The sequence below is a fragment of the Terrapene carolina genome, unplaced genomic scaffold (genome assembly GCF_002925995.2).
Source record: "Terrapene carolina triunguis isolate 2854851 unplaced genomic scaffold, T_m_triunguis-2.0 Scaffold132, whole genome shotgun sequence".
NCBI lineage: Eukaryota > Metazoa > Chordata > Testudines > Emydidae > Terrapene > Terrapene triunguis.
Genome location: NW_020664483.1, coordinates 24,320,045 through 24,340,516, shown reverse-complemented (window position 1 = coordinate 24,340,516; position 20,472 = coordinate 24,320,045). Strand labels below are relative to the sequence as shown.

Below are 20,472 nucleotides of genomic sequence, written 5' to 3'. Positions count from 1 at the left end.
TGTACATTTCTATCCCTTAATCCACTTCTATCATATAACAAAGCAAAGGACAGCTCTACCTCATGTAACTGAGCAGCATCAACTCAAAAGACTAGTTACCACAGCTCCCCTCTCCTGCATCATGCGCACCATAGATGGAGTGCTGGGACTGGCTTGAACGCTCCTAGATTGAGAAGAGGTCCTGGCTCACCACGGTACCGGACAAGCCTGTCGCCCATCCCATCTTGTCCTCCAACTCGACCTTGTCCACCACTTCATCCTCAGGATTGAGTCCACTGTCCGCCTGTCTCCAGCCCCATCCTCACAAAGTATCCTGGGTCTCTTGGCGGTGGAGGTGGGATTGCTGCCGAAGATAGCATCCAACTCCTTATAGAATTGGCAGGTCTTGAGCACAGTACCAGAGCAACAGTTTGACTCCCTTGCCTTCTGGTACGCCTGCCCCAGCTCCTTTATCTTCACACAGCACTGATGTGTTTCCTGTTTGTAGCCCTTATTCAACAGCCATGAGAAATCTGACATAGGTATCAAAGTTTCTATGGCTGGAGCAGAGCTGGGACTGCACAGCCTCCTCTCCCCACAGTACCAGCAGATCCAACAACTCAGGTGTGCTCCAAACGGGACAATGTTTTCTGTGTGGAGCCACCATGGTCAGCTGGGAAGTTGCGATGTGAGCTGTCCACGCCAAACAAACAGGTAGTGGAATTTCAAAAATTCCCAGGCCTTTAAAGGGGAAGGGGCGGATGCCTGTGTACCTGGGTGCAGGGCAACGGAGTTCAAACTGCTGACCAGAACAGTCAGTGTAGGCATTGTGGGACACCTCCTGAAGGCTATTTACAGCAACATAGCCAAGTGCAGTGTCTACACTGACACTTTGTCGATGTAACTTTGCCACAAAAAGCTCTATGCCTCTCGTTGAGGATTTATTTTGTTGGCAAAGCAGGAGAGTTTTGTCAGTGGAAAGAGCATTGTAGTGTGTATACCTCCACTGTTTTGTCAACAAAACTCTGTAGTGAAGACAAGGCCCCAGTCTGTAATTGCTACTGAGTAGCCAGAGGGAACAAAGATAATGTCAGCAGTACATCTTAAGGATCTTTCTGCCAGGAAGAAAGGAGAGCCATCTGAGCCATTGTGTCTCCATCACTTTGGGAATGTCCTTCCCAGTGCATCCCAGTATCTGTGGGGTTGGGAGGCATTATCCCATCTACACTATTTTCCCCTCTCCATCCAAAGTCATCCTTGAGGGGATAATTTGCTAAATGAACTTCACAAAGCTTTAGAGTTCCTCTGGCCCCTCTCACAGGTTTCTCCACTTAAGAAAGAGATCTGAGCTATCCATTGATCAACTTTGTCCTTGCCCTGAAGTTATAGGGAGATGGTGGCTACAGGCTGTGGCCCTTGGGCTGCTCCCTAGTCATCCCTGATGGTAACTATTTGAAAAGGGGCAAACAGCCTTTTTGTGAACAGTTTTAAAACTCTGTTTACAGCAAGTTTGTGCTGTATTTTAAGTAATGATTGCCCTGCCTCCCATCCTTCCACTTGATCGTTTAGTGTGGACCATAGCAATGGATTGCTGGAAAAATTCTTCGCTGCCATCGCTGAAATACTATTTTTAATAAAACCTTATTTGAATTTTCTTAGGAAGTCAGAGTTTCTATCTGGAGCATACTGATGATATTCTCTGCCTCACTGTGAACCAGCACCCGAAATATAAAAATGTTGTGGCTACCAGCCAGATTGGTAAGTGATTCTCCATATTAACAAAGTATTACTTAAAATTTATCCGGGGGACTGATTAATTGGGGCTGGGTGCATTCATATTTAGGAATCTGGGAATTATCAGAGTTACTTTCCCCAGATTATCCTTTCACCCTTAATGAAAACTTTCAGCATTTTCTTATTATTTAAATGTCTGTCATCTCTGATTGTGAGCCACTGAATTTTAGATCATGGGATATCATGTCTTATAATAGTGTGAAAAACAAAAAATTTTAATAGGACTGCTAGTATTGCTGGTAATCCTCTCATTTATAAAGAGCCCACTTTCTTGCTCCCACCAAGCCACTGTTCAGCAGTATAACAAACAACAAAGAGTCCTGTGGCACCTTATAGACTAACAGATGTGTCATATGCGTCTGACGAAGTGGGTATTCACCCACGAAAGCTTATGCTCCAATACATCTGTTAGTCTATAAGGTGCCACAGGACTCTTTGTTGCTTTTTACAGATCCAGACTAACACAGCTACCCCTCTGATACTTGACAGTATAACAAGACATTCCTGAACAATGAAAGCATTATAATGAAACCACCTTCTTAAAACCTCAGAAAGTGAAGCAGAATAAGAGAAAACTGCAAAGAACTCCCTTTAGCAGTAAAAAACAGTTTGAGCCCCTAAGGCCCAATTCTGAAATCTTACCTATATGAGTAATCTTTACTCACATGAGTGGTCCCAGTGGGTTACTCACAGGACTAAGAGCTGCATGATCAAGCCCCTTCAGATGCAAGCTTCAAGATAGAAAAATAGGGTCTGATTTCCCTTTTCACTTAAACTGATTTAACACTGCTGTAAGTAACTCCACTGAACTTTGCACAGTTACTCCTGATTTTACACCACAGTAAGTGAAAGAAGACTCAAACCCATAACTTTTATACTAATGAACCTTAACAGTGAGACAGGGAAATGTCAGTATAGCATCACCTTGACAAATAGTCCTTGCCAGTTGTGAGGTTCTGAGCACGATCGGTTCTCATTGAAATTAATACAAATTTGGTTATTTAGCAGGCTCAAAGGTAGGGAAAATATATTTAGCTATCTATTAGCCTTATTTGAAATACAAGTTCAAACTATTACAGTTAGGAAAAATATTCAAAAAAACTACTACATGGAATTCTTTTACTTCTGTCAAAAGAGTACCTAGTGTGCTATTGCAAAGGAAGATTTTGCAGTTTCTTTATTCATTGTTTTGTTATTAAAATTCATATGCTCTTCCTGCTAATGTTCAGCCACTGTCAGCCTTTCCATTAGAAATCTCTATTTATAGAAGATTAGAACTTACCTGTAAATGCATCCTGGGCTAAAACTCAGAATAAGAAGGTTTCAGGCCAGGAGCAAATCTTATTTTATACATTGGGGAAAACAGTTCAGCAAAAAACAGAAACATTCTATTTGCTGTTGTCTTCTTATTCTCAGAGTTTTTATAACATTTAAAAAGAAAAAATGCCTTTTCCCTATTGGTCTCACTCTGCCTCTATCTCATTCAGGTGAATCCACAGTGTCTAGTTAAATACATTAATAATATTGTATAATAATAATTTACATGTGTATAACACTTTTTATCCTGAAGGGTCCCAAAGTGCATTACACACTAGCTATATATAAGATCTCTGAAATGCATTCACTTCTGGAGCGAACCATAGCACAACATGCTGCACAACACCGAGGAGAAAAGAAATATGAGAACATTTACAAAAAGTGCAGTGGAATCTTTAATGCCCACAGAAAGCAGCATATGTTTAACTTAAGATCTCATCTGACAGAATCACAGAATCATAGAATATCAGGGTTGGAAGGGACCTCAGGAGGTCATCTAGTCCAACCCCCTGCTCAAAGCAGGACCAATTCCCAACTAAATCATCCCAGCCAGGGCTTTGTCAAGCTGGGCCTTAAAAACCTCTAAGGAAGGAGACTCCACCACCTCCCTAGGTAACGCATTCCAGTGCTTCACCACCCTCCTAGTGAAATAGTGTTTCCTAATATCCAACCTAGACCTCCCCCACTGCAACTTGAGACCATTGCTCCTTGTTCTGTCATCTGCCACCATTGAGAACAGCCGAGTTCCATCCTCTTTGGAACCCCCTTTCAGGTAGTTGTAGGCTGCTATCAAATCCCCCCTCATTCTTCTCTTCTGGAGACTAAACAATCCCAGTTCCCTCAGCCTCTCCTCATAAGTCATGCGCTCCAGACCCCTAATCATTTTTGTTGCCCTCTGCTGGACTCTTTCCAATTTTTCCACATCCTTCTTGTAGTGTGAGGCCCAAAACTGGACACAGTACTCCAGATGAGGCCTCACCAATGTCGAATAAAGGGGAACGATCACGTCCCTCGATCTGCTGGCAATGCCCCTACTTATACAGCCCAAAATGCCGTTAGCCTTCTTGGCAACAAGAGCACACTGTTGACTCATATCCAGCTTCTCGTCCACTGTGACCCCTAGGTCCTTTTCTGCAGAACTGCTACCTAGCCATTCGGTCCCTAGTCTGTAGCTGTGCATGGGATTCTTCCGTCCTAAGTGCAGGACTCTGCACTTGTCCTTGTTGAACCTCATCAGGTTTCTTTTGGCCCAATCCTCTAATTTGTCTAGGTCCCTCTGTATCCGATCCCTACCCTCTAGTGTATCTACCACGCCTCCTAGTTTAGTGTCATCGGCAAACTTGCTGAGAGTGCAGTCCACTCCATCCTCCAGATCATTAATAAAAATATTAAACCAAACCGGCCCCAGGACCGACCCTTGGGGCACTCCGCTTGAAACCGGCTGCCAACTAGACATGGAGCCATTGATCACTACCCGTTGAGCCCGACGATCTAGCCAGCTTTCTATCCACCTTACAGTCCATTCATCCAGCCCATACTTCTTTAACTTGGCAGCAAGAATACTGTGGGAGACCGTATCAAAAGCTTTGCTAAAGTCAAGGAATAACACATCCACTGCTTTCCCCTCATCCACAGAGCCAGTTATCTCATCATAGAAGGCAATTAGGTTAGTCAGGCACGACTTCCCCTTGGTGAATCCATGCTGACTGTTCCTGATCACTTTCCTCTCCTCTAAGTGTTTCATAATTGATTCCTTGAGGACCTGCTCCATGATTTTTCCAGGGACTGAGGTGAGAATAGTTGACTCTGCAGTTCATGCAACAATGCTAAAGTAGAGCTCAGTCCTACAAAGACTTAAGCTTGTGTGTAATTTTATTCATGTGAGTAGTCCAACTGAAGTCACCAGTTTAAGTGAAAGGAGAATCTCACCCTGTATTTCTCTCCTGATATTTGGGATCAAAAGGGCATTTTCATGTAACTCTCATCAGAGTAACCCTTATCCATGACTTCATTGGTACCTAAGTTTCAATTTCTTATATTTGGAAAACAATTCACCATATTTCAACATTCACTCATAGTATCTTGGAGATAGCTTTTACTATCATGTCCTAAATTTTGAAATAGAACCCAAATTGCATACTTTTTCTGAGCCCTTTTAAAAAAATGTTTAGGACCTGTTATACTCACATATGCCTTATAATAAAATACATGTACATTTTTCTCAACTAGATTCCTGTGATGGGATGGAATGAAAAACAAAATTTTGCAGAACAGCCCCTTTCTTCTTTTCTGTCATTGTTTAATAAAGAACCCATAAAATCAGTTTTTCTGACTTTTGATCTACATAATTATTGACACATTTTAGTGTAAAAATCACTTAATGTAAAAAGGCCTGCATAGCTCTAGCATTAAATGCCTTATTTAAAACAGAGAAAGAAATCAATATTGTTGTTTTATATTTGTGTATAAAAGACAGTGTTCCTAAAGAACATCAACAGTATTCCTGCTTTTTTATTTTGTTTATTTAATCCATATCCATTTTCAAATTTTTAATTTTGTGCTTCCTTCTGGTGCTGATGCTGAGTTCAGCATTAGAAACATGACTTATTTCAGCTATCGTTTTCCCTTGGTTCTTCCTCATTTGCTGTTGCTCTCACAATGCAGGTGATATAACAGAATTTCCAGGTAAGGTTGTTTTGTGAGTTCTAGTCAACGCAATTATGTAAAAGTTTCATGTTAACTGGTTGTATCTGTGTGAATTGCGGATACAAGTAAAAACATCTACAGACAGTTTATTTTGCATGAGGTTTTCCATGAGTGTTTTGTTGATCATTTAGAATTTGTCTTATTTTATGAACTACAGTAATTTTCCCCTATGTTTCATAAGTTATTACAAGCTTTTTTTTAAGTTGTGTGGTTCTTAATCTTTTAAAAAATGTTTTAATGCCCTGTTCTTGAAAATTCTTATTTTACATTGAAGCCTTCACAAATTGAATTAATTCCATTTTAATGCATATCTTTGCATTAAGGTACAACTCCTTCTATTCATGTATGGGATGCTATGAATAAGCAGACTCTTTCTATGCTGCGCTGCTTCCATGCCAAAGGGGTCAACTATATTAACTTCAGTGCTACTGGCAAACTTCTGGTTTCAGTAGGAGTCGATCCAGAACATACTATCATTGTGTGGAGGTGGCAAGAAGGTAAATCTAGAGCCCCTCGCTCTTTATTATTTGCAATTATTTACTTTGTCGGTCAAGACCTTGTGATTAGCCCCATGTGTGACACAGATAAATCAAACGACAACTCTTCTGTACTAAGTGATCCATTCTATCTTCAATAAATTCATATAACTATCATCAAGGTGAAATTCAGCCTAGTACACAGGGATTACACAAGGGAATACATCATATGTCAAGAAACCCAATAGGTGTGGGAGAGGGCTCTGTTCTGTAATACAATTCCTGGTTTCAACTTATCTAGCAGAGAAGAAGAATGTGACTGTCAGTAATTAATAGAACCTCATTAGTGGTCCTTAAATCAGGGAAGTTTTCATCAGATCTTCCAGTGCGAGATGTGGGAAATGGATCTCTTTGCCACTCACTGCACAAGAAACTACTGGCCTCTGATCTTAACTCTAGGAGAAGACCACACACTAGGAATTGTTGCTTCCTTCATTTGTTATGGAGGGAGGCTCCTGTATAGCTTTCCACCTGTACCCTTGATTAATGGTGCTCCAGAATGTCACAGTTCAAGGCAACTGCACCTGTATTTTTTTACATGGTCCAGCAAGGGCAACCAGTTTAGGCTCCCAGCTCCTCAGCTTTCTTGGGCACAGATCCATGTCTCTCTCCCTCCTGACCAGAGTTTTTCTAAGTTGCATAGTTCCCTGCCTACACTGTGAGTTCCCCAGCAAGCCAGACTACCTAAAAAGGCCTGTGTCTGCACTTTGCTTTCTCTCCAGAGGCTAAAAACAGAATAATTGTCACAGTTGTAAGTTACCACACAGCTAAGCAAGAACATTTATTCTTAAAATGAAAGTTTTACAGATAAAATATACTAAAAACAATAAACAAACCTACATGCATGCTAATAAGCTTACCAGAGATCACCTCCTGCTCCAGCAAGGGCTCTGGTAGGTGATCAGTGCTTCAAACCCCCCACAGGGGTTTTCTGTGTTTACAAGTTCATAAGAGCATTTTGCTCAGAACAAGAACACCTATGCATAAGTTGGCCTTTAGACTGCTTGGGTCTTCGATCTTCAGAGATTGAATCAGTCAGACAATGGTTCTCTCCTCAGGGCATAGGTTGGGTCCCTCAGGTTAGGTCCTGAGGTGGGAATTTGCATTCCCCTCCCTCCAGGTATTTCCTAGAACACCCATTTAACATTGTCCCAAAAGTTCCTTCTTGTCTGGCGTATTGTTTAAAAAAATGATTCCTCTCCCCTCAGCAACCCCTCAGTTGCCAGCAAAAAATTGCAATTATCCAGCAGTTGCTAATAAGCAGACAGAAGATTTGTGGGGCTTTAGCCAGGAAAGGAAGCTCTGGGACATGCCTTCCGTGGCTGGAGCCCTGCAAGCCTGCGTGCAGGCAGGGCAGCAGCAGTGACGGGGACCTGCAGCCCAGATGCTGGGGCTTTCTACAGAGAGCAGGGGAGCTGGGGGCTCCATACTTGTCCCTATATTCTCTGGGGGTTGGGGCCCAGCACATCCTTTCTTTGGTGCAGCCTCCCCTTTCCTCCCTTCCTGGCAGGACACAGCTTGGAGAGATACTGTGCAGTTCCAGCATCTGGGCTGCCGTCCCCTCCATGCTACTGCCCTGTCCACAGCCTCCTCTCCCAGCCCACAGCCCTTTACTTCCTGTGCAGTCTCTGTGCATAGGCAGGTTTGTGGGGCTGCAGCCCCAGAAGGAAGCACTGCGCCTATCTTCCAAAAAATGTTGTTAATAAGAGGCATGCCATTGCCAATATCCAAATCCCATTACCATTAAAGTCAATAGGACAAGATTGGTTTCCAGCAAACTGTTGCTATGAACTGGAAGTTGTCAATATCTTGACAACTTGTCAACTAAATAATAAGTTGTCAATAGTTGGTTGCTATTAACTGGAATCTATTGTAGTTCTTTGAAGCTTATAACACTTCTTAGGGTTTATATTGGCCAGCTCTCCTCCCTAGAGAAGTTACATACAATCCCACAATAATACATAAACTTTGTATTTATAATCCAATAGACTCCAAAGCTATTTAAACTTAATTCAATAAGATCTCACAAAGATATTGCAGGAAATTGCTGTAGCTGTCAGACTGACAATGATCAGTGATCTTAATGGCTCCATAAGGTTTAGTTTTCAACCCTGCAGTAGGTAGATCAGTGATAATAATTCCCATCAGGCTGAGAGTCTGTATGTAATCACTCACAGCCAGGGCACTTCACTCACCCTGCCACTATTTTCCCCACTCCAGCATATCCATCCCTATGAGGTTCTTCTCCACAAGCCTGATACTAAAAAGTCTTTTCTTTGTATTTGGTATGGATTAAAACCTTTAAATCCCAAAGTATAATTGCATTTGATTTATAGGTACCGCATTCTTTAAAGGGGCCATGTCTCAAATGGTTCTGATTTTATTTTTTAGTGTTTTGACCTGGCATGCCTGCAGTTAGCAGTTCATGGCATGGCGCATGCTATCAGAGGTAGAATGACCCCAAAACTAGTGTTCTTGTTTGAGTACTGGTCCCTATGTGTATTCCACTGTGGGTATGCATGCACTGCATGTGCCCAGAGCCAAAGAATTTTGAAAGTAGGATCCATTTGTCTGCACATCAACATTTCTTAAGTGTGGGTGTTGTAAAGGGCTAGCCAGGGACAGGGGGCTTGCAAAATTAAAATAAATTAAGCAATGGTGCAAGATGGGTGCATTTATTTCTTTTCCTGAACAGGACTCATCTTTTGGTGTCTGGGAAGTAGTGCCCTAAGCCATCCAGTAGTACTAGTCAACTTATTTTTATAAAAGTACATGGAAGATTAATTTTGCAAGTAACTTTAGCTTTATTTTTAATGTCTTCTTAATTTAAAACAGGGGCTAAAGTGGCTAGCAGAGGAGGACATCTGGAGAGAATATTTGTTGTAGAGTTCCGCCCGGATTCAGATACTCAGTTTGTGTCCGTTGGGGTAAAACACATGAAGTTCTGGACACTAGCTGGCAGTGCTTTACTTTATAAAAAAGGAGTCGTTGGTTCCAGGGAAGATGCCAAAATGCAAACCATGCTTTCTGTTGCCTTCGGAGCTGTGAGTTCAAATTGCTTGTTATGAAATTTCAATAATTTTTTATTAAAACCCGAAAGTATCAATGCCAGTTTGGATGAAATTCACTCCAATGTGGGTGACCCATGCAAGGCTCTGTGAACCCTTACTCCACACTTAAACCCTTAACTTGGGACTTTTAAATGGTGCTCTAAACATTGTGGGGGTCCTCTTGAACTAGGATTTGTCCCATAATAAATGTCCTTTGGAATATTAGTGCTTACCTGGGACATCTCCTAATGTGTTTTTTATTTCCGGTACTTAAATTATTTAGCAGATCAGTTAATTTAGAAAAATTAAATATTTTAATTTTGTGATGAGATTTTATAAAAAAAAAATTTCCCATGATGTTATATGTGACATACTGTAGTGATCTAGCTTCTGATGACACTGTATAGTCCATCCTGTGTAGTCATTAGGGAACAATTTAATGGTCGAATTTGATTTTAAGGGCACATGCAGATGTGCATCAGCACTGAAAATGGAGTGTTAATGTGAGACCAGGATCTTATTTAGTCTCTGCCTCCTGCAGAAACCCCATGCAGATTATTCTTGCCAGGGACAGGCATAATCTATACAAGACACCAATGGTAACACTAAACCTGCCCTTAAACTTCCATGCTAAACAACAGGGCCAAGGTTTTAAATACAGGTGTATAAAGGTAGGCTCCTAAATCCTCAAGTGCCCAAATAAGTGTCCTTATTGTCAAAAGTGCCTGGCACCCAACTGCTCCCTTTGATTTCATGGATTTACAGTGTTGTAAAACTGGAATAATGCAGTGGAGAATAAGGCCCAAAATCACAGCTGTTGTAGACTATACTATTAATTATTTCTCATTACATAAGTTCCAAGGTGTAACCCCATTACTTGTCATCACAAAGTTCTTTTCATACATGAAGGTCCACCTGCAGACAAGTCAAAACTCAGAATTATTAATCACTATTTATTCAGTAGAGAACAATAATCAACAAAAAGAAGCAATAATGTACTGTTAACTCATTTCAACCTTTTCATTTGTATTTCTCATGGAGAGATTCCAACAGAAATTATATCTTCTATAAACTGAGACCCACTTCCTGTAAAGGGGCACTGTTTGCTGGGAGCATTGAACAAAAGTTGATTACACTCCAAAATCAGCAGGTAGACCCTCTCCTAAACACTCATAATCCAGACAGTTTACACAAGTCCAAAGGAAGTTTTGTTCTTCAAGTATGTGTCAGTGGGTCTCACATATGACTCATGTGAGAGACCAGAATTTTTTGAGGAACTGTGTCCACTGAGGCCAGGCACATATCCTGTGCTTCTTCATGCTCCCATGTGAGGGCATAAAGGGTGAGGCGGTGGCTGCTCCCCTTCCAGAGTTCCCTCTTACCACCTGTGGCAGCAAGATGGAACCTGGAAAGTGTCGGACCCCCTACTTCTGAGCTTTGGCTAAACCTTCTGCAGCCCTTCTGAACTCCTTTGATTGTCTTGATCTTCAACCTCTGTGTTCATATTGACCCATCTAGATCAATATCGATAGGAACATAAGAATGGCCCTACTGGGTCAGACCAAAGATCCAGCTAGGCCAGTATCCTGTCTTCCGACAGTGGCCAGTGCCAGATGCCCCAGAGGGAATGAACAGAACAGGTAATCATCAAGTGATCCATCCCCTGTCACTCATTCCCAGCTTGTGGCAAACAGAGGCTAGGGACACCATTCCTGCCCATCCTGGCTAATAGTCATCGATGGACCTATTCTCCATGAATTTATCTAGTTCTTTTTTGAACACTATGTTATGTCTTGGTCTTCACAACATCCTCTGGCAAGGAGTTCCACAGGTTGACTGTGCGTTGTGTGAAGAAATACTTCCTTTTATTTGTTTTAAACTTGCTGCCTATTAATTTCATTTGGTGACCCCTAGTTCTTGTGTGTTATGAGAAGTAGTAAACAATACTCCTTTATCTACTTTCTCTACACCAGTCATGATTTTATAGACCTCAATCATATCTCCCCTTGGCCGTCCCTTTTCCAAGCTGAAAAGTCCCAGTCTTCTTAATCTCTCCTCATATGGAAGCTATTCCATGTCCCTAATCATTTTTGTTGCCTTTTTCTGAACCTTTTCCAATTCCAATATATCTTTTTTGAGATGGGGCAACCACATCTGCACACAGTATTCTAGATGTTGGCGTACTATGGATTTATGTAGAGGCAACATGATATTTTCTGTCCTAGTATCTATCCCTTTCTTAATTATTCCCAGCATTCTGTTCACTTTTTTGACTGCCGCTGCACATTGAGTGGATGTTTTCAGAGAACTATCCACAATGACTCCAAGATCTCTTTCTTGAGTGGTAACAGCTAATTTAGACCCCATCATTTTATATGTATAGTTGGGATTATGCTTTCCAATGTGTATTACTTTGCATTTATCAACATTAAATTTCATCTGCCATTTGGTTGCCCAGTCAGCCAGTTTTGAGAGATCCTTTTGTGACTCTTTGCAGTCTGCCTGGGTCTAAACTATCTTGAGTAATTTTGTATCATCTGCAAATTTTGCCACCTCACTGTTTACCCCTTTTTCCAGATCATTTATGAATAGGACTTATCCTAGAACAGACTCCTGGGGGACACCACTATTTACCTCTCTCCATTCTGAAAACTGACCATTTATTCCTACCCTTTGTTTCCTATCTTTTAACCAGTTACCAATCCATGAGAGCACCTTCTCTCTTATCCCGTGGCAGCTTACTTTGCGTAAGAGTCTTTGGTGAGGGACCTTGTCAAAGGCTTTCTGAAAACCTAAGTACACTATATCCCTTGGTCCACATGCTTGTTGACCCCCTCAAAGAATTCTAGTAGAGAGGCATGCTTTCCCTTTACTAAAACCATGTTGACTCTTCCTCAACAAATTATGTTCATCTATATGTCTGACAATATTGTTCTTTATTATAGTTTCAACCAGTTTGCCCGGTACTGAAGTCAGGCTTACAGGCCTGTAATTGCCGGGATCACCTCTGGAGCCCTTTTAAAAAATTGGCATCATATTAACTATCCTCCAGTAATCTGCTACAGAAGCTGATTTAAATGATAGGTTACAGACTACAGTTAGTAATTCTGCAATTTCACATTTGAGTTCTTTCAGAACTTTTGGGTGAATACGATCTGGTCCTGGAGACCTATTCCTTTTTAATTTATCAATTTGTTCCAAAACCTTCTCTAATGATACCTCGATCTGGGACAGTTCCTCAGATCTGTCACCTAAAAAGAATGGCTCAGGTTTGGGAAACTCCCTCACATCCTCAGCCGTGAAGACCGATGCAAAGAATTCATTTAGTTTCTCTGCAATGGCCTTATCATCCTTGAGTGCTCCTTTAGCACCTCGATTATCCAGTGACCTCACTGGTTGTTTAGCAGGCTTCCTGTTTCTGGTGTACTTAAAAAAAAATTGCTATTACTAGCTAGACACTCTTATGACATTCCCCTCTAGTGTTGTCTGGACTAGTGATCCACTAGGTCACTCCAATCCTTGACTCTGGGAGCCAGCTTTACCCAGCTTTGCTTTGAGAACCCCCACTCCTGGGCTGTTCTCGCACAGCCTCTGGCATGTAAGCTGCTCCTTGGATTGTGCTACCAAATGACACTAGCCAATATCTCCAGTCCAAGACACAACCCTAGGAACGTCCATCTTGCAGTGTCCAGTTATGCCCACTGGATGCTACAACTTTATATGAGTTTGTCAATTGAACAAAAAAATTGATATGTTCCAGGCTTGTTATCCTAAGGGGAGTTTCTGACACACTTCAAACCAAACACACTGCTTCAGGTAGAATAAAGAAACAGATTTATTAACTATACAGATAGATTTTAAGTGATTATAAGTCAAAGCATAACAAATCGGATTTGGTCAAATGAAATAAAAGCAAAATGCATTTTAAGCTGATCTTAACATTTTCAATACCCTTACAAACTTAGATGCTTCTCACCACAGGCTGGCTGGTTGCTCTTCAGCCAGGCTCTCCCCTTTGATCATCGCTTCAGTCGCTTGATGTGGTGTCTCTGTAGATGTAGGTGGAAGAGAGAGAGAGAGAGAGCATGGCAAACATCTCTCCCTTTTATCATGTCCTTTCTTCCCTCTTGGCTTTGCCCCTCCTCCTTCAGAGTCAGGTGAGCATTGCCTCATCGCAGTCCCATATTGACCAAAGGAAGGGGGGTGACTCACTCAAACAGATCCTTTTGTTCCCGTGAGACCAGGCTGGGTTTGTCTCATATCTGCCCTGATGAGGTGTGAATTGCCTCTCTGCTCTTGGAGAGTTTTTGCCTGGGCTTATTTTATTTAGTTGGGGATTGGTCCTGCTTTGAGCAGGGGGTTGGACTAGATGACCTCCTGAGGTCCCTTCCAACCCTGATAGTCTATGATTCTATGATTTTAAGCCATGAGGATACATTTTCAGCCTCATAACGATATACATGAAATTATAACCTATAACATTACTGTAACAACTAGTATAACATCACTATAACAACAATGTTCAGTGCATCATGAGCCTTCCGAAGACACCCCACATGACAAACTTTGCATTGGATACCACACAATCATTTTACAAGGATGAACATGGGGGTGATGGGTGTTCCCCTGAGGTACAGAGCGTCACACCTCTATACACACAAACCTGGACACCTTCATTTACAGACCTCCTGGTGCGAGGCTTCTTAACATGACATGCTCAAAACCTGTGAGCTTCAAGCCCTATCCATTCTGTGATGAACTAATCCCCTTAAAAGATGGGCACAATAAGTGCCTCTTCTATCTAGGAGAGTCCCACATAACTAGCAGATGCTCGATGTGCCTGTCATTTTCTGCTAGAATGCAGAAGTTGAAAGACAGGAGCCTCAAATTCCACCTTCTGGAATATTCCATGAAGATCTCACTAGACCCTGAGGAGACAAGCTCCAAGATCCTCTTAGTGGACAAGCCAGTGTCATCCAGCTCTCTGTCAGTAGATAGACCACATCCAAAACTGGCACAGAAAATACTGTGCCAAAAAAGTAACCAGCATAGTCACCCCATCACAAAAGCTACCACATACATCATTGGCATCACAACAGGCACCAACACCTACAATGTCAAAGTCCAGGGCTGTCAGGAGTCGCTACAAACATAGAGGCAGAGTCTCCAGGGGAACTTGGTGTCCTTCCATAAGGACAGAAAACACTAACTCTCTAGAGAAAAATCCGCCAGGCCTCCCACGGCATCAAGGGCTAGAGCAGGGGTCAGCAATCTTTTAGAAGTGGTGTGCCGAGTCTTCATTTATTCACTCTAATTTAAGGTTTCGCATGCCAGTAATACATTTTAGCGTTTTTAGAAGGTCTCTTTCTATAAGTCTATAATATATAACTAAACTATTGTTGTATGTAAAGTAAATAAGGTTTTTAAAATGTTTAAGAAGCTTCATTTAAAATTAAATTAAAATGCAAAGCCCCCCGGACCGGTAGTGTGAGTGCCACTGAAAATCAGCTCGCGTGCTGCCTTCGGCACGCATTCCATAGGTTGCCTACCCCTGGGCTAGAGGAAAGGAGCAGACTACACTGCATGAGACCCTGCTGGCACCAAGCCTGCTCTGGGATTGCACCCTTCAGTGGAAGACAGATCTAGGAAGGACCTGCCAGGACAGACCTTGGTACTGAGAGTGCCATACATTTCATCCATGCCCCTAGAAGAGAGCAACTCCTCACAAGGTCATATAGTCTCCCTGTCCTCAAGTACCGAACCCTATCCCCTCAGGTCAGTGGTCAACACCATGGAGAGACCTGCCTGATTCCCCTACAGGATTCAGACACCACCAGCTCTTAGAATGGCCACTACCTAGAGAGCCAACTGTACTAATACAGCAGGCCCTGGTGGCCCTATTTGGGTTACTGGGGTCCACTGTCTCAGTCTTCACCGCACTTGACAAGAGGAAGAAGTCACTCTCCCCTTCAGCATTGCTGGGCAGACCGCTGCTGCCAGAGAATCAGGAAGAACCAAATCGGGGCCAGAGCAACTCCAACACCCCCTATCACCACCTAAGGACCTCTCATCTTCATCTCATGACAAAGTGACACAAGTACCAGTGTCTGATGACTTTAAATCATTTCAGTGGCAACTTGTGCATGTCAGAGAACCCCCACAAGCTATTTGACATCCTGTTAGCTTCTGGTCAAGCCAGGATTGCCTTCCCCATAAATGAAGGACTGAGGTACCAAGTACCTTCAATGTGATTTGAGGACTTCTACACACACTCCAACTCCAGGGTCCTTAGTTGTGGACAGGAGAAGTCTAAATGGAGCAAGAGTGGCCCCAAAGACAACTCAGCCTATTTGGGAGAAAATCACATTCTTCTGCCTCTCTTCATCTGGCTCACTGCCATGTCTAACTGGCTGAGTATGACTTATTAAATTGGGACAGGGCAATCAGTTTGAACCCAGTGGAGGCAGTGATACCAAAGATCCTGGACTCTATGCTGCTCCTGAAAAAAGGTGGCACTGGCATTCAATTCTCTCCAAGTCCACCTAGCAACAATACTGGCCTATCACACTCTAATACAGAAGCACACAATCTTTTCACATCCAAGAATGGCTACTTACCTGGCAGTAACTATGTTTTTTGAGATGTTGTAGGTGTGGATCTCACAACCTGCCATCCATCCCCACTTTTTAGAGTCCTCACCTAACATGAGCTTTGAATTGCAAAGCAATTGAAGGAGAGTTGTGGCCACCTCACCCTTTATGCCCTCATGTGAGAACACAAGGAGGCACCAGACAGAGGGTGAATGTGTGGCCCCAGTGGACACTGAAAATTTCAGTCTTGTACACACAAGGCACATGCACACCTACAGGGAAATCCACATTGACTACAACATCTTGAAGAACCACAGATACTATAGGGTAAGCAATTGTTCTTTTCCAAAGTATGTGATTTTACTAACATACTATGGTTGTATCACAGCTGACTTTTCTGTGAGAAATACAGTAACAAGAAGAGAGTTTTAATTCAGTTTCCTAAAGAAATGGTAAAAATACTAATGATTTCTATAGTGAAGACTATTTCTGTTTGTTACAGAATAACCTTACGTTTACTGGTGCCATAAATGGAGATGTCTATGTGTGGAAGGATCACTTTCTGGTTAGACTGGTGGCAAAAGCTCATACAGGTCCAGTGTTTACAATGTACACAACTCTTCGAGATGGACTAATTGTAACTGGAGGGAAGGAAAGACCGTAAGATACACATCTTCCTAAAATACATTGTTTATGTCTGTGGCAGATTATTAGATCATTATTTGTACAAAGCCCTAGATGTGCAGTGCTTCATAGATACAGACGCTCCCTGATATAAATCCGTTCCGGAACACCTTGCATAACTCAAATTTTGCGTAAGTCGGAAATGTATCTCTGACCATTACGCAACTCCCCCCCCCCCCCAAAAAAAACCCCTCCTATTTCTAGCTAACTGAACTTTTTCCATAAACTCGGATTTGCGTACGTCGGATTTATGTAACTCGGGAGCGTCTATATATAAAAAGCAGAGGTACCTGCCCCACAAAGCTTATAATCTAAATGACACAAAACACAGCAAGGGATGTTAATAAGTAAAATACAGGGGGAGGATGTGGGTCACAACAGTGGAACGGGGAGCAGGAGGAGCAGTAGTATGGCAGCAGAGATAACTTTTGTGCAATCTCCCTTCTGTTTTTGTGGGGTTTCTGACCTCCTGCATAGTAGAGGCTGACAGCAGCATTTTTGTCATAATTGTTAGATTTACTCAAATTCCAGACTCTCTCTTCTGACCATTTCTTTATCTTTGATTTACAAGATATTCTGTTTTCCAGAAGTCAAATATACTTTTTTCAGAGTTGACCACTTTTACAGTGGTTTGAGATTAATTAATAGAGAGATTGTGGCAAGGCACCTTCTCGGTCTGACCAGCCTCAGCTGTTTTTAGCCTTGATGAGATGGGCTTGGGGTAAAACAGTCCCTCTTGGCTGCACAGGGGCAGTCCGTCCTTCTCTTAGTCAGTGTTTTGGGCTTGTTTTTCTCCCTTCTGGGAGGGAATGCAGCCTCTCCTCCTGGAGAGGCTTGCTTCCTTGCTGCTACTTGCCTACTGGTAGCTTGACTCCTCTCTCTCTCTCCCCACTTCTTCTCCCCACAGGAGGGGAGAAGTTTAAAAAGGTCTCAGGCAGCCCTTAGTTGGAATCAACTGATCCTAATTGATCTCATGTAACTCCCTCTCAGCTGATCCTAATTGAGCTCTGGTAACCACTTCTCAGCTGAACCTGATTGACCTGTAGTCACCCCTCCCCAGTTGATAGGGAGGAGGGCTTTTTAACCTTCTGGGTCTGTTTTCTCCTCTCCCCTTGCAGCCATTTGTCCTGATTTTATCACAAAACCTATTTGCCATTTACATCATGGTAGTGGTGGTGGTGGTAGTGGTAGTAGTAGTAGCAGCAGCAGCAGCAGCAGCAGCAGCAGCACCACTGCTTTGGAAAATATGCAAAATGATGGCTTGATACACTCATTTTTATTATTTCCTTGCCATAATACAGTAATGCACCTTCTTTAAATACAATACAAGGAGATTATGCATATGTTTTGGTATTTAAACAATAATTTCTAAAAAGTACTACTTTAGCACTGAAATCTGCATATTTGATAAATTCCAGTCAGTGGGAAAGGAGAATTCCATATAATAGTTGACAACTTGCTCTTTTTCAGGACAAAAGAAGGCGGTGCCGTAAAATTGTGGGACCAGGAGATGAAGCGCTGCCGAGCATTTCAGCTGGAGACAGGACAGCTCATTGAGTGTGTGCGCTCGGTTTGTAGAGGAAAAGTAAGTGAGTCAACATGAAAAGTTTTACAATTTACTGCCTATTACTCTCATCATAAGAAGTCCCTATGTTATTTTTGATGTTGTTCTTGTTGCATGGAGGAGCAGGAAGAGAGCAAAGAGATGATAATCACTGAGGCCTCTGTAAATTTATGTGCAAAAATTTTGCACATGCACCTAGCTCAGTTTGCATGCACTAATCTACCTGATTTACATGCCCATTTGCACATCCAAATATGGGGAATGAATTCCAAAGGGATGTATGAACATTTTTAGAAGTCTGGCTTAAACTGTGCCTCTATGAGCCAAATTCTGTGCTTAGATCAGTGCATGTGGAACTTCAGAGAGATTCCTTTTAGGATCATAGAATATCAGGGTTGGAAGAGACCTCAGGACCTATCCCCAGACAGATTTTTGCCCCAGATCCCCCCCTCAAGGATTGAGCTCACAACCCTGGGTTTAGCAGGCCAATGCTCAAACCACTGAGCTATCCCTTCTCCTTTGTGGGAGTCACACATGTGTTCTGAGGACAGAATTGGCTTTAGACGCTGATTTGGTCCTCAAGCGAAGTCAGTGGAACTACTCATATGCTTACAGTTAAGCAATGCTTTTAAGTACCTTGCTAAATTTAGACCTTGGAAATTTAATATAATATTGATTCATGTGCATCAGCTCTTAAAAACAAATACTTATGTTTTGTATTTGTGTAATACATGGCAGTATTTTTAGATGTAAATGATAGACAAAGAATACTATTTTAAAAGGTGAATTACAACATTTGATTTAAACTGTATAATAAATCAGTAATAGAATACACTAAAATTCTAAACATGTTAATTATAAATAGTTTTCTATTTAATATTAAAAAAAGTAAAAAGTTTTGTAACTCAGCCTGAATAGTTGATTTTTTTTTGTGCACCAGTAAAATGTAGACATTATGGCCTGACTTTTATGATAATGAGTAAACAGTTGCACATCTACATTTTTAGGCACAAACAGTACATGTCTAACAGCTATTTGCATATACTGATACCTAATGATATTGGCTCTATTTAACTTTGCATTATTGGACCCTAGGAATTCAGAATATCCTTAATCTTCTAAACATGTTGTGTTAGTGTACAGTCAGAGGTTCAAATTCAGTGCAATAATAATAACAATATTACTTAGCTCTAAATCATTAATAAGTAGGTCTCACTCTACTTTAATTTACCTCTTCTTACACTTTTCTTCCAACTCCTTGCAGTGTAAGTTAGACCAACTTAGAGTACATTAAGTATAGGTAGAGCAGGTCTAAGAAAATCTAACTGAGCATAAGATGCCCTAATGATCATTTACATTGACTCCTTTGCACATTTCTCACAGTGTAAAGGAGCCCTTAGCATAAATGAGAATCAGGCCCAAGCAAGTCTAAATTAGCCCAAAGAGGTCTAAATTACACCACCTTATGTATCATTTCTGAATTTGACCTAAGTGTTATAACCACCTGTTTTCAGTGAATGTCACTACCTGACAGTGGATGAGTATATTTGACTGTGGAGGAGATACAAAGATTCAGTGATAAAAGAATATAAGATAAAAATAATGAAAGATAAAGAATGTGGAAAACAGTGACATTTTTTCCTAATCTTGTGAGTGAATGTTGTGTTCATGCCAGTCAAGGACTGATAACATGCGCAGGTGCTACAATTTATCGTGAAGCCTGCCACTGCATCTGAATCCTTCCAACATCACTGCTACTCCACTTCTGTGTCTTTCATGAGCAGAGTCTGCCAGTCATGCCAAATTGTATATAAACTCTATAATCTAGGGAAAAAAACCCTAGGGACCTAAACCAGGATTTGAAAATTGGCCTCTGGAAATGAAAGACTAGTTCACTTAATATATTGTTTCAAGATGCTGAATGAAGCATAAATCAAGACTAGTTATAATAAGTTCTCTGTTACACATCTTATATTTTAATGTGTTGATATTATGTGCATTATTTTGATAATCTGGTTCTCACCATATTTTGACTACAACAGGGCAAAATTTTAGTGGGAACCAAAGATGGGGAAATACTTGAAGTAGGAGAAAAAAATGCTGCTTCAAACCTGCTGATTGACAATCACATGGAAGGAGAGATTTGGGGTTTAGCAGCTCACCCCATGAAAGACATATTTATCACCGCAAGTAATGATGGAACAGCAAGAATCTGGGACCTCTGTGACAAAGTGAGTACCATTTAAACTAAG

General features: G+C 41.6%; 1 protein-coding gene across 2 annotated transcripts in view; it reads left to right on the top strand.

Annotated features, from left to right (window-relative positions):
* The window catches only part of EML6 (EMAP like 6), a 321,992-nt gene that overhangs the window by 291,092 nt on the left and 10,428 nt on the right, over positions 1 to 20,472 (top strand). For both annotated transcript variants that reach the window (XM_024215452.2, XM_026653192.2), the window contains 6 exons: positions 1,639 to 1,737; positions 6,120 to 6,293; positions 9,168 to 9,376; positions 16,475 to 16,632; positions 18,127 to 18,241; positions 20,263 to 20,451. In XM_024215452.2, the coding sequence (XP_024071220.1) occupies positions 1,639 to 1,737; positions 6,120 to 6,293; positions 9,168 to 9,376; positions 16,475 to 16,632; positions 18,127 to 18,241; positions 20,263 to 20,451 (944 nt within the window). The remainder of the gene's footprint in view (positions 1 to 1,638; positions 1,738 to 6,119; positions 6,294 to 9,167; positions 9,377 to 16,474; positions 16,633 to 18,126; positions 18,242 to 20,262; positions 20,452 to 20,472) is intronic.